The 12,828-nt window shown below is 46.7% G+C and overlaps 2 protein-coding genes across 4 annotated transcripts; one reads left to right on the forward strand and one right to left on the reverse strand.

The window, feature by feature from the left end:
* Window positions 1-147: 147 nt before the first annotated feature.
* PDHB (pyruvate dehydrogenase E1 subunit beta) lies at window positions 148-4,361 on the reverse strand. Its single transcript, XM_086755967.1, has 9 exons — window positions 4,176-4,361; window positions 3,880-3,987; window positions 3,746-3,808; window positions 3,627-3,662; window positions 3,261-3,546; window positions 2,394-2,504; window positions 1,674-1,765; window positions 1,065-1,206; window positions 148-710 (listed from the first exon to the last, which is right to left on the reverse strand). The coding sequence occupies exons 1-9, from the start codon at window positions 4,305-4,307 to the stop codon at window positions 565-567; spliced, it is 1,116 nt and encodes a 371-aa protein (XP_086612093.1). The 5' UTR covers window positions 4,308-4,361; the 3' UTR covers window positions 148-564.
* A 97-nt stretch (window positions 4,362-4,458) lies between these two features.
* KCTD6 (potassium channel tetramerization domain containing 6) lies at window positions 4,459-12,641 on the forward strand. 3 transcript variants are annotated; one of them, XM_086755271.1, is made up of 4 exons: window positions 4,459-4,845; window positions 6,949-7,004; window positions 9,922-10,030; window positions 11,233-12,641. In XM_086755271.1, the coding sequence occupies exons 3-4, from the start codon at window positions 10,004-10,006 to the stop codon at window positions 11,917-11,919; spliced, it is 714 nt and encodes a 237-aa protein (XP_086611397.1). In that variant the 5' UTR covers window positions 4,459-4,845; window positions 6,949-7,004; window positions 9,922-10,003; the 3' UTR covers window positions 11,920-12,641. The 3 variants fall into 3 exon arrangements, with proteins under 3 accessions (XP_086611397.1, XP_086611396.1, XP_086611398.1); XM_086755272.1 differs by lacking the exon at window positions 4,459-4,845 and adding an exon at window positions 5,339-5,515; XM_086755270.1 differs by lacking the exon at window positions 6,949-7,004.
* The last annotated feature ends 187 nt before the right edge of the window (window positions 12,642-12,828 follow it).

The following is a 12,828-nucleotide window of genomic DNA, read 5'->3' on the forward strand; positions in this document are numbered from 1 at the left end:
TCTTTTGCAGAAGCTTTCCTGCATAAGCAGAGTGCTTTTCAAACTAAACACGTTAGCCATCTCTAAACCCATACCACAGACTTCCAAAGCCACTTTGTGCAGATAATTGCACTTAACTGTTGAACTGAAAAGCAAGGCTTCACCCGCTCGTTTGATCATTCACCTTTAATAAGCCTTGAGACCATGGCCATGTACAGCATTCCAGGGCTGCACTGGGGACCAGTTCTTCACTCGGCCACCCTCCAGTCAGTTTAACACAGCTAGTCTGGTAATTACAAGCCAAGCAGAAACAGAGGATTTTTTCCTCACTCTGAATTTAGCATCGGGTTTCTCCACATATGACAGCGCTAACCCACCCACCTGTACTGTTGAATAAAACATAACCACACTGTTGCTTACACGAAGTGTGGCCGAGAGGGTAACCCCATATAAATATTCTGGGAGGTCACTGTACTTTCCCCACTGTACAAAAGTTCATGTAGCTATACCACAAAGTTATGCATACAACCTGCCCTACACCACTGATACTTTATAAAGCAGGACTTTAAAACATGTATTTACAATTTAGATATTCAAAGTTTTCTTCACTGCAAATATTATATCCTTCACTTGAGGTATGCAGTTATCTTCTAAAATTTTTGCATAAGGCATAGGAACATCTGCACCGGTAACACGCACAGCTGGAGCATCCAAGTAGTTAAAAGCAGATCCTGAAACAGAAGACAATTGTCAGGTTGCTATGCACTATAGTTTTCTCTCAATTCAATTTTTAAATCTTAATGTATTTAAACAATTTTGTGCCTTTAGCTCTAATATTCCAGAGGGCTCATTTATCTTCATACACTACAGTTTAGACAAAACTTCTGCTCATGTAGTCAAGTTCCTGAGATAAGAATTACAAAACACCAGCTCTATCAACCCTGTGAAAATCTCTAGAGCAAGACAGGGTTTTATATTTGAGGAGCTGGAACCTACCTAACTTTGCCTTCATCTGGCTTTGTCAAGAAGTTGCCAAGATTTAGACTAGGGAATGAGATCAACATGTATATTGCAAAACTCGGTACCTTCCATGATCCTGGCACAGATTTCAGCTCCTACTCCAAATTGCGGCCAACCCCCTTCTACAGTTACAAGATGGTTTGTCTTTACAACACTGGCTTCCACTGCTTCAATATCCATCGGTCGAATGGTACGCAGATTTATAACCTGGAGAAAAAAAAAACCAACCCAAAAAAAGGACTCAGTTTTGCCCTTTAGCACTTTCATCTACTCTGACTTTCAAGACAAGACTTGAAGTTAATAAAATTTCTAACTTTTTGTCCTGGCAGAGACTGTGCAGAACAGTTTCTGGTGGCTCCTGGAAAATCACAGATAGGTGAGTCTTGCTGTACTGAGACACAACCATACTAATACATACTGTCATTGTTCTTCTTACCATGCAGCTAAGTCATTCTGAAAATCGTTAGCAGTTCTGCCTTGATTTTGTAATGAAAAGGTCAAATGCAGAAACATGAAATGCCTGTGCTTAGCTCACTGACTGTTAATGCATTTACAAATATAAGAAGCTTACAGTTATTACACTAAAGTTTTGCACAGCCTGAACAAGAAGGTGCTCCGATTTTTTTTTTCTTCTCACTCCAGGGAACGAGAAAGCCAACAGAAATGCTACACACCTCACACTCTACACCTTCTTTAGCAAGTACAGCAGCTGCTTCCAAACAGTGTCCGACAGGTCTCGAGTGTGACACTAATGTAATATGAGTTCCTAAAACAGAAACAAGTGTTAAAAAAAAAAACACCAAAAAGCAACACCTTAAAGCTTTTCTCTGCACCTCATGCTACTTTCAAGGCAATGGTAGAATCCTCTTGTAAATTTAAGTTCCTTAAATTTATTTGAAATGTTAAGTATTCTATGCCCATACATAGCATGAAGAGTGGTAGCAGAAAGACTATGTGAAGACACAACTTTACCCTTTAATTCAGGGAACTGAAGAGATACTAAATATAGTTTTCAGATAACCCTTTTCAAACATTCCTGTAATTCAGTGGTAAATTCTGAACAAATGGGCTGAAATATTACAGTGATCTCTTCTGTGGTTTTGACAAAAATTACATACTAAGATGAGGAAAAAAGTTTTTCAGCCATTATATATTCCATCTCTATACTAAGGAACAAATCTTTCAGAAAGGTATAGTTTTAGATGAGATACAGAGAATCAAGTGATCTTTATATGGGCCACAGAACAATTAAGTATACTACAGGATAAAATAACATTTGAAGAGTTAAGATTTGAAATATTTTTCTGTGCCCCATGACAGTATTCTTAATAGCAAAAAGGCTAAAAAAAAAAAAAGTTCGGTTAATAGGGAAACAAACTGTATTTTCAGCTTACCTTGCCTTTCTATTTTAGCTTTTCCAATTGGAACAATGAAATCCTTTGACTGTGCCTCTTCAGACATTTCGAAGGGAACACCGTACAGTAATTCATTTTCCAGCATCACAACTAGAAGAAAACATACTTGGATTAACATCTGTGTCTGCAGGCAGAGGATTGTACTGGCGATTAACGGTACTGCAGCAGACTAGCTCAAGATACTAAGCCCACCCAGGCCACAAGGACTTGAGTATGTTTGTAGAAGCAATTTAAAACCAAAAAACCTCACAGTCTTTACTTCAATGTTGAATTATTTAAAAAATTGTCTACAATTAGTCTTAAATGAGATCAGATATTTAGCTTTTGGTACATAACAGCAAAATCGCTAGTTTTAGAAAGGTCTTAGATTTTGCATGCATGTTTGTGAGAAATAAAGACAAAGGTTGCCTTGTTTTTAATTAATGACATTCTGAATTTATCATGTGAACTTCATGATCTGTAAAAATGAGTTACATAGACATTGTATGTGTAGAAACTCCTCCTGAGTAATCTTAATCCTTTTTAACTCCTTTATGATAGATTCATAAATGCTTCTTCTAAGTTCCCTGATTGGTACCAGACTGGTGTTAAAGACAGGGTGCTGGCAACAGCCCAAAATTAGAGTCTACTGCCAGCAAGCCAAGTGCCTGTCAGGAAAAAGTTAAGCATGTGAATCAATACTTCTGTGCCTTTTTAAGTACCCTAAAGCTGCAGTACAACAACCTTAAGTGTTTTAGGGTTTCACAGTTTTTTTGTTTTGTTTTGTTTTAAATTGGGCAGGAGGGGAAAACAGACATTCTTATCAGGATCGAGTGCTAAGTATTGCCGTGATCTGCCTGCGTTCACCTGGATTATCGTCCCGGATTGATGCTTTCAGCAGACCTTTGGCATCTTCTGAGCTCCAAGGACTAACAACTTTCAGTCCCGGGCAGTGGCCGTACCAAGCCGCAAAGCACTGCGAGTGCTGAGCGCCGACTCCAGCTGATGCCCCGTTGGGGCCCCGAAAGACAACGGGAACAGGGATCGATCCTGCAGACATGTAACAGGTCTTGGCAGCGGAGTTTATAACCTGATCAATTGCTTGCATGGAGAAGTTGAATGTCATGAATTCACACACTGGTCTCAAGCCTGCCTATTGAATACAGTAAAATAGGTATTAGTATGTTTTTACATGAAAATAGTTTAATACAGAAGAAACGCAAATTTACGAACCATAGCAGCACCGACAGCGATTCCTGCGAAGCCCATCTGCAAGAGAAGGAAACCAAAGGTGAGCGCCGGGGGAGCGGCTGATGAAGGGATCGCCAGGGCAGGGGACAGGGGCAGCTCACCTCCGATATCGGGGTGTCGATCACCCTCTTGTCCCCGTACTTCTTCCAGAGACCCCTGGAGATCTGCAGGGCAGGAGAAAGGAGTCAGGGCCCGCCTGAGGCCCCTTACCGGCCCGGTAACGGCATCCACGCACCTTGTAAGCGCCATCGTACTGGGCCACCTCCTCTCCCAGCAGGAAGACGCGCTCGTCCCGCTCCAGCTCCTCATCCAGCGCCTGGTTCAGCGCGTCCCGCACCGTCACCTGCGAGACACCGGGCAGCCGGGCAGGGCGAGGGCACGGCCCGCCACGCTCCGGGGACGCGGGGGAGTCACGGCACCGCGCCTCACCGCCCACCCGCCCCGGGGCCGCCCGCTTCCTCGGAGGGCGACGAGCCCCTTTCCCCCCCTACCCCTCTTTCGGGACACCCCTCCCCGCGGCGGCCCCGTTACCTGTATGGCGGCGGGCGCGGAGAGGCGGATCCCCCTGCGCTGCTGCAGCAGCCGCCCGGCGGCGCTGCCCCGCGGGGCGAGGCGGGCGCCCAGCGGGACCAGGTGCCGCAGTGCCGCCGCAGACGCCGCCATCTTGGCCGTGTCCTCTAGCGCGGAGCTAGCGGGGCGCCGCGCGTCGCCGCTGACGACGAGGCCCCGCCCCTGCCGGCGGCCTCGCTCCGCCCCCCGGCACTCTCGCGAGAACCGGCGCGGGCGGCGCAGCTTTGGACGTCACTTCCGGCGCCCCGCGACGGCGGCGGCTGGCCGGGCAGGGAGAGCCGTGCGCCCTGCGTTGACGGCGAGGCGCATGGCTCGGGCTCAGGCGCCCCGCCCGCGGCCACGGCTTCGCCTTTTGCCGACGGAGCTGCCCAGCCCGGGCCCCTCCCAGCCCCCTCGGTGACGCCGAGCTCACCGGGGGCGGCGCTGAGGCGCTTCGCGGTCCGGCGGCCCCTCGGGCCCCTCCCCACCACCGACCGAAGGGGGCGCGGCGTGGGTGGGTGGGTGGGGGGGGCGGGGCGTGATCGGGACACACCCCTCCGCGCGCGCTCCGCCCCCGCCGGTGGCTCGACTCCGGGCTCGCGCTCCGTCGTCCCCGCCGCCGGGCTCTGCCTCAGCGCCGGGAGCCGCGCCCGTGAGTGCCGGTGGGCGCGGGGCCCGCCCTGGCTCGGGGGGGGGGGACCGGGCTCCCCGGGGCCCGCGGGGTGCCCGCACCCTCTGTACGGGGAGCCCGTTAAGGGGGGACGGCGGAGTCTCGGGTGGGGGCGCGGGGCTGGGCTCCCGGGGCCTTTTGGGTGGCGGGGCAGGATGCCGCGGTGTTGGGGTGGGGATGGGACAGCGGGTGCCCGGGTCCGGTTCCCGGCTGGGCTGAGGGCAGGAGCGGGGACGATGCCGGGCGGCAGCCGCGGTGCCCGGCGGTGATTTCTGGCAGGGAGGGGCTGGGGCGGGCGGGCCTTGCCCCGCGCGGGGAGGGGAGCGGGTCCTGCTGCCCCAGCGGGGAGAGGAGGCAGAGCTGGGACACTGGGTTGGGATGGGGGTGAGGCTCTGGGCTCTTGGGTCACTTGCAGGGGGGGAAGATAAAACGTCTGGGTTTTTATCCAGCATCTTTGCTGAATCATTGTGATCCTGGGGAGAGCTCCTCCGCCACGAGCTCTCTGGCTCCTCTGTGACAGAAACCAGCGCTTCCCGGCTCCTGCTGCGGGCCTGGGCCCCTCTCTGCCCTGGGCTCGCAGGGAGGATTTCTGCCCCTCTCTTACTCTTGCTCCTTGGTCCGTGCACCTGCTGAGCCCCACCGGTGTGTGCAGGTTGGTTCTGTTTCTGACACCTGCCTTCCTCCAAAACTGTTTGGAGATGCGTTTCCGCACGCAGACAACTAACTGCTGGTTAGTTTCACAGAAGCAAAATACGTGGGTAAAACCCAACTGTTGTCCCAGGTGCTGAAAGCCTGGGTGCCTTGGGTTCCTTCAGACGCACAGGGCCAGGAGGAGCAAGGGAGATATGAATGTCTTCTTTTGGCTCTCGTGAGAGGAGGACCACAGTAACATCACGATGTGGGCATTTCAAACAAGTAGCAATTAAAATAAAAGTTGGGAACCTGGACTTAAACCAGGATGTTGTAGAGCTCCTCAGGGGAGGGAAGGCAACTTCAGGAGCTTGGAATTTATAGTGAAGCAATTAGACATAAAGGAGTGGAAATGCTGAGTGGCTAGCATGAGCGTTTTTTCCTTCCATCCTTAGATGAAGACTAAGTATTACTAAAAGGCAACTAAAGAAAAGCAAGAGCTAAGTTAATTTTTAAGAAACTGTATTAGTCATAAACTTAACATGTAGAAGGCAGTGGATGCTTTCTTTAGTGAGGAAGATGTGCTGAATTACCAGCTGATTCAGTAACTGGTTGTTTTAAGAGCTTGCCTCCTCCTTGCTCCCTTGGTTAGGGTAGCACGGTGCTGGGTCCTCGTGGATCTGCTCTGTAGGCTATCGTCTCTCGCTGTACAGGTTGGTGGAGTATGGTCATCACTGGTGCTAGCTTAGTTTTTGTCAGTTCAGGTGAGTCACCAGTAATGACTTACAATAAAAAGTTGCCTTTCAAGTGTTATGACTGGCTGGGGAATAGAGAGGTTGCCCATGTACAGCGTAACTGTGCTGAGGGCAGGAGTTTCTTTTTCTCATCTTTGGAGAAATTAAATGTGAGAGGCAGGGAACTCATTAAGTGGGTGAATAGCTTGAAATACCAAGTACGTTTATCTGTGTAAGTACAGTCCTAGCTTTGCTCTCTGCTAAAGACTGGTGCTACAAGTAAATCCTTTAATTCTTTTGTTGGAAAAACTAGATGAAAAACATGCAGAGCAAATCAGGTGGTGCGTGCCTCTTGACTTTTAACTGGTGTATTTCTGCTGCTCCTTCAGGTAACTGCGTATGACACCAGCGTGGTGGCTTTCTCCAGGTGCAGCCTGGCCTTGACCAAACGCGGTGCACGTGGTCCCAGCAGCGCAAACGCTTGGCAGCGATGCTGGCGTCCCCTGGGCCTGTACTGAGCCTGTGTGTGCGTGTTCACAGATGCAGATGTTCAGCTGATTCTCATTTGCTTTTTCTGGTTCTCAGCTTGCAAAATGGTTGCATGTTAGCAGCTCTGCTGAAGTTAGTGGGACTACCTGTTGCAGTAGTGTTGCTGGTACGTAGTCTTGTAATCCTCTGAGTCATAATACGTGGAATAAGAGTGAGCATTTTGTAAATGCAGGTATCCAGTTTGGTGTATGAAGTGGAAGAGGACGACTTGAGTGCTTTTCTTTAAAGGTACTCACTTCTCTTTGTGCCTTTCTGGTTTTGGATGTGCTTGGTGCTGGGCTATGGCGGCAGCTGTGACGATCATGTTAGTGCTGTGTGTCTTCTCCCTGCTCGCAGAAGCAGGTTAGTGAAAGCAGGGCTGCGGTTTGACACTGTCCGTGCGCTTCTGCTCTCACCAGAGAATGATGTCCTCTTTGCCTTAAATGGCGTCAGCAGTTTGTCTGGCTGAATTTCATCTTAAATGAGTTTCTTACAGTTATTACAGGCAGGATGTTTTGGGATGTGGCTGAATGTCATCTGTTCTCCGCTGGCTGGGTGCGAGTAGCCGTGTCAGCGAGGCTGTCCCTGGGTGCGGTGTGTTGCTGTGTGACACAGGGACAAGAGCTGGCTTGAGGCTGCCCATCCCGGGGTACAGACGGAGTGAGCGTCTGCCCGCCCTCACGGGTGCATCACTGTATTTCATTCAGGAAGAATTTAAAGCATCATCGAAAGGGTGTACATCATGAAGGGCGTACGTCTCCACCCTTGTGATGTGTTTTGCTAGTCCTTATCTCAGGTTGTATCTGGGCAGAGCTATTTTTGCCTGTGAAGTTGTCTAGAAATTCAGAGCTCCCAGGCTGATGAGGGAAGCAGCGAACAGTTGTGATCACACTCGGGCGTTTTAGGATGGCCTCCTGGTATCATCCCTTTGTGTTGTGCATCTCGCTCCAGTGCTGGCTTTGCCGGGGAGGTTTGTGTGTGTGTAGCAATTCTGGGTCCTTGCACAAAGGTCAGTGAGACTTCTCAGTGCCACTTACATGTTGAGAGCTGGGTTTGTTTCAGCTAATTACTCCTGTAAATTATTCACTCCCGTGTTACGTAGCAGTGCTGTGATCAAAGATTAGTTCATGTCCTTGGACAGACAGGCAGTGTAATCTTTTTCTTTCTCTGATAAAGAAAGTCTTGATTAATCTGTAGTGTGGACTTAGATGCTGACCAAAATAACATGGTATCTGTCTACCAGTTTAAATAACTCTGATGGACATCTGTCTGTCTTTGAAATATTCTGAATGTATAATTCCAGTTAATTTTATTAAGATAGCAAATCTCTTCTGTCATGATTACCAGTGAAGTTTCTGGCTGGCTGCATCATTTCACTTCCAAGTGAATGTTTTCCTTGAATATCAGAAACCTGGACCTCTCTCCCGTGGTTTTAGTGCATCTGCATGTTGTACTGGTGTTTTACTTGACCAGAATAACACCTGTACGTGCTGGAATTTAAAAGGTCTGGGCTGTTGATAAAAGTTAATGGGCTGTACTTGAAGGACAATTCCAAATACAGAAAACCTGAACGAATTTATGTCTTGATTTGTGAGGAGTTGAAATAAAATAATTAGAGAGGCTGGCAAAAGAGCTGGCATCCCAGGTTTATCTGCTGTCAGGGGAGGGGGTGTGTGCCTTAATATACTTTCTTGAGGCATGCTCTGTCTCTAATTTGTAAAAATGGGATCCTGGTGTGACTAGTTCTGTATCTTAGTATTCCTTAGTCTTCTGTTGTCTGACCTCATGATTTTCATACACTGATTTTGTTTTTTCTACTCTTTGATGCATCTGAGATGCAGCTGAAGCTGTGCTTGTGCTGCCAGGCCTGACCCGTTGGATGCTGCTGTGCCCAGGCTGTGGGTTTGGGCAGGGCAGCAGAGCTGAGAGAGGTGGGATGAGCTGCCTTGTTCTGTGGTGAATGAGACTGACCTTGTTTGCTAGGAATGAGAAGGGCAAGTCATCTTTTTGGTTGGGAATTAACTGTGACCCTTCAGTTGTGTCGGAAAGCAGGGCTCTGGCTCAGCTACGTCTTAGTGCTGCTTTTAGCTGGGTGGCTGTGTTGAAGTTTGCTAGTAAAGAGGATGGGAGCAGAAGTCTTGGTAACTGTGTGGTCTTCAAGATGTAAAAATAAACAAAGCTGAGAAGCTGTACCCTACTTAAAACAGACTGACCTAAATTTTCAGCAATTCTGGCGAGAGGCAGGCTCTGTGTAGGGATAAAGGCTTACTGACGACTGGCTTCCCTGTCTGTGCATGGCTTTGACGTGCTTGACAGGCCACCTTTGGAAAATCTCCACTGCTGTCTGGGGTCATTCACTTGCCCTCCTCACCTCGAGTTGCACAACGCGGGCTGTGGGTTTCCCTTGCCGTGCTTGTGCGGAGTGGGTCCCCTTGTTATGCAAGTCAGCAGTTCAGCATCTTCAGGGAAGTTATGGCATGAACCGCTTCCCAAATTGCTTCTGTTGGAGCATTGTTGAAAACATGCTTGATGTCCTCTGGCTTGGCCCTAAAGAGGTTTCTTTCCAAAGTGCGTATATGTCTGTGAAGTCCGTTTGTACTCTGTCTGTAGATTAATATTCTTGCTATCAATTGCAGTTCTCCACTACTGAATTATAAATTCCACAGTGAGGTTGTTTGTTTGTGGGTTTGTTTTTTTTTTTTTTCTTCTTACTTTCATGCTTGATTTATTCTCCTGTGCAGTTTGAAACTGGAGCATGGGAATTCTGACGAATATTAATGGATCACATGTATGACCTCAATGGTGGCTAAATAAACTTTTTTAGTCTTTCAAAGTCCTTACAGTTTCCCAGGTGAAAGGTAGTCCGTTTGGGAATGTACACTGTCATCAGAGGCACACTGCTTCTTATTTAACAAAGTTGGGATGGTCAGACAGCTGGTGGAGTGATTACCCCTGTGCTTCGGAGGCAGTCCTGTGGGTAGCGTGAAGGGAGAAGGAGGGAAAAGCTTGTTTGTAGATTCTCCTGCTAATGTGGTTTTGTAGCTGAATGCGCTCCTGGCAGAGAGCCTGCCCTTGATTAGAAAGCATTCCCCTCGGTTGTTCTTGTAGGTACTGATGGTCTGCCATGTTTTGTTCTTTGTGTTTTTGTGTGTGCTTTTTCCTGCAGGGAGATAATAAGAGGTGAATTACGTAACCTTTCAGCAGCCTTCTGTTAAACTCAGAATACCACGGTTCAAGCAATTGAACAGATGGATAATGGAGACTGGGGATATATGGTAAGTGAGCTTGTGTGAGTGTGTGCTGCGTGGTGCAACTGGGCTTTCAAGACCTTGCAGTAAGAATCCTTCCAGATCTGTCTTGTGTAGATCCAGAGCTTTAGTCACGTGAGAAGAAAAACTGTGCGCGTTACAACAGCTTACTTAAATTTTCTGGAGTGCTTCACCTTGCGTGCTATTTGTGGGGAGAGCTCACATTCACATTTCCTAGGTGAAATCAGTGACTACTTAACTGACGCCTTAAGCTCACTGTTACCGTTTTCCTGACACACAGAGGCTGAAAGTAGTCTGTGCTTCTTGCGTATAATTTCAAGGACTTTGTCATTTTATTTGAAAAGAAAAATATTTTCCTTGTAAACCCTGTTTCAAACTAGGCAAACGCATCTTATTTTTCTCCTCTTCTCTTTCTCTAAACATTCTGCTGCCATGCATATGTCTCTTTTCTCTGTCTGGCCTCAGTCCTGGTTGTTAGGGTTGGTGGCCAGATGGGATTTATGTTCCTTTCTCTCTTGCTTCCTCATGTGCTATCTGGAAGCTGATGCAGACTGGTTTGTGCTGTGCTCCCTTCTTCTATGCAGCATGCTAATCTGCTAATAAATATTTCTTTTTAGAGTTAAACCTGAAAATTCTCTTTTGTTTGCCTGTTTTAATGATGCCTCTTAATCAATGTGTGGATTATTTTGATGGTGAGCTCGTGGTCCTGTGTCTAAACTTGCACTGTCATCCTCTTTAGAGGGAAAGAGAGAGGCTTAAGACTTGTTCAGCTGATTTTTTTTTTTTTTTCTTTTTTGTTCTAGAATGAGAAACAGATTGTGAAAGTAAGCAGCACTGATGGGCCTCATTCAGACTAACTTGTTCTTCAGGAAATCTCTCTGTTCTCATTTCCCCATCTGTAGAACAGGAAAAAAACTTGTTGCCCAAATGCAAAACTTACTTCTGTGACAGTAGCTCAGTTGTTAAGGTTTCTAAAGCATTCTGGAAATGTGCGTTGTGAATGTTAAGTATCATCCTGTCTAGTTGCCAGTTGTGCCTTGTTGCTAGGTGGCTTGGATGTGTTTGGGTTTAAATACCACTTACAGGCTTTGAATGGGAGAAGTGTGATTCTCTCCAGGGCCTGCAGTTCTCAAACAGCGTTTTTTGTATGTAGGTGATTGAATCTTCTTGTGGTGGCTTGATAAACTCTGCAATTTCTCTCTTTCTAGATGACTGATCCAGTCACGCTAAATGTGGGTGGACACATGTATACGACATCCCTTACAACTCTAACGAGATATCCTGACTCAATGCTTGGGGCCATGTTCAGGGGAGACTTCCCTACTGCCAGGGACTCTCAGGGCAATTACTTTATTGACAGAGATGGACCACTTTTCCGTTATGTTCTTAACTTTTTAAGGACCTCAGAGCTCACTTTGCCACTGGACTTCAAGGAGTTCGACCTACTTCGGAAGGAAGCGGACTTCTATCAGATTGAACCGCTGATTCAGTGTCTTAACGACCCCAAGCCGCTGTATCCCGTGGATACCTTTGAGGAGGTGGTGGAGCTGTCCAGCACCCGGAAACTGTCCAAGTACTCCAACCCGGTGGCTGTCATCATCACGCAGCTCACTATCACAACAAAAGTCCATTCGTTACTGGAAGGCATTTCAAACCACTTCACCAAGTGGAATAAGCATATGATGGACACCAGGGACTGCCAGGTTTCCTTCACTTTTGGGCCGTGTGATTACCACCAGGAAGTGTCGCTCAGAGTCCATCTGATGGAGTACATCACAAAGCAAGGCTTCACGATCAGGAATACCAGAGTTCATCATATGAGCGAGCGTGCCAATGAAAACACAGTGGAGCATAACTGGACTTTCTGTAGACTGGCACGGAAAACAGATGACTGATTCTGACTCCACAGGAGCCACTTCAGTGATTAGCAACTTAATTGGACAGTAAACCCAAGAGAGTCTGGATTTTGGCTAAAGAAACAATGTGGGCTTTTTTTTTTTTTTTTCTACGACTATTTATTGTTTATCAGTAAGGACTGGAGGAGTTTCGTTCTCTAGCAGCTCTGTCCTTTTGTCCTGTTCAGAAAAAAACATGCATGTGCCTGTTCAGTCAAGACACCTTTTTGTTTGAAAGAGGGAGTCCGAAGAATTAGTACAATAGGGTATTCTGTGTCATTAACACAATTCTCTGACGCAACTTAAAGTGCTAAAATTACCTCTGTTTAAATGGTTTCTAATCCATCTAATGCTACGATACTGGGAGCAAGAAACAAACAATTTTAAGATGCAGTTGGGGAAAAGCTGCTATCATGTAGACTAATTTAGTTTCTAAATCAATAAGCAGTATTGTAATATTCTAGAAAAACAAATCCCACCCTTTAAAAGTACTTGATAAGTACAGTTTCTTACAGTTATGACAACTGTTTCTTTCTATGCATATAAATCAAGCAACCAAATATTATCTGTAGCCATGGAAATATGATTAGAAATATTTATATTGGATTCTAAATGCAAAATGTCCCTGTGGTAGAATTCATATTTTTAATGCCTGGTGCAATATTATTCCCAAGTGTAATGCCTGCCAGCAAGAAGCTAATAAAATGTGAAATACAGAATACTATTTTGTATTTTTTTTTTATTTTTGTCTTCTAGAACGCTAATATTTAAAAAACCGAAATCAAGCAACCAAAAAAACTCACCCAGAACTTATTTTTCTGTTCTGCAGAGTAATTCAGATGCTCTGGTAGGGCTCCATTCTCCTCCATTACTGAGGTACTTTGTTCCTTTTTGTCTTAATCGGTTAAT

The sequence above is a fragment of the Chlamydotis macqueenii genome, chromosome 10, assembly GCF_036417535.1.
Source record: "Chlamydotis macqueenii isolate bChlMac1 chromosome 10, bChlMac1.mat, whole genome shotgun sequence".
In the NCBI taxonomy this organism is placed as follows: domain Eukaryota; kingdom Metazoa; phylum Chordata; class Aves; order Otidiformes; family Otididae; genus Chlamydotis; species Chlamydotis macqueenii.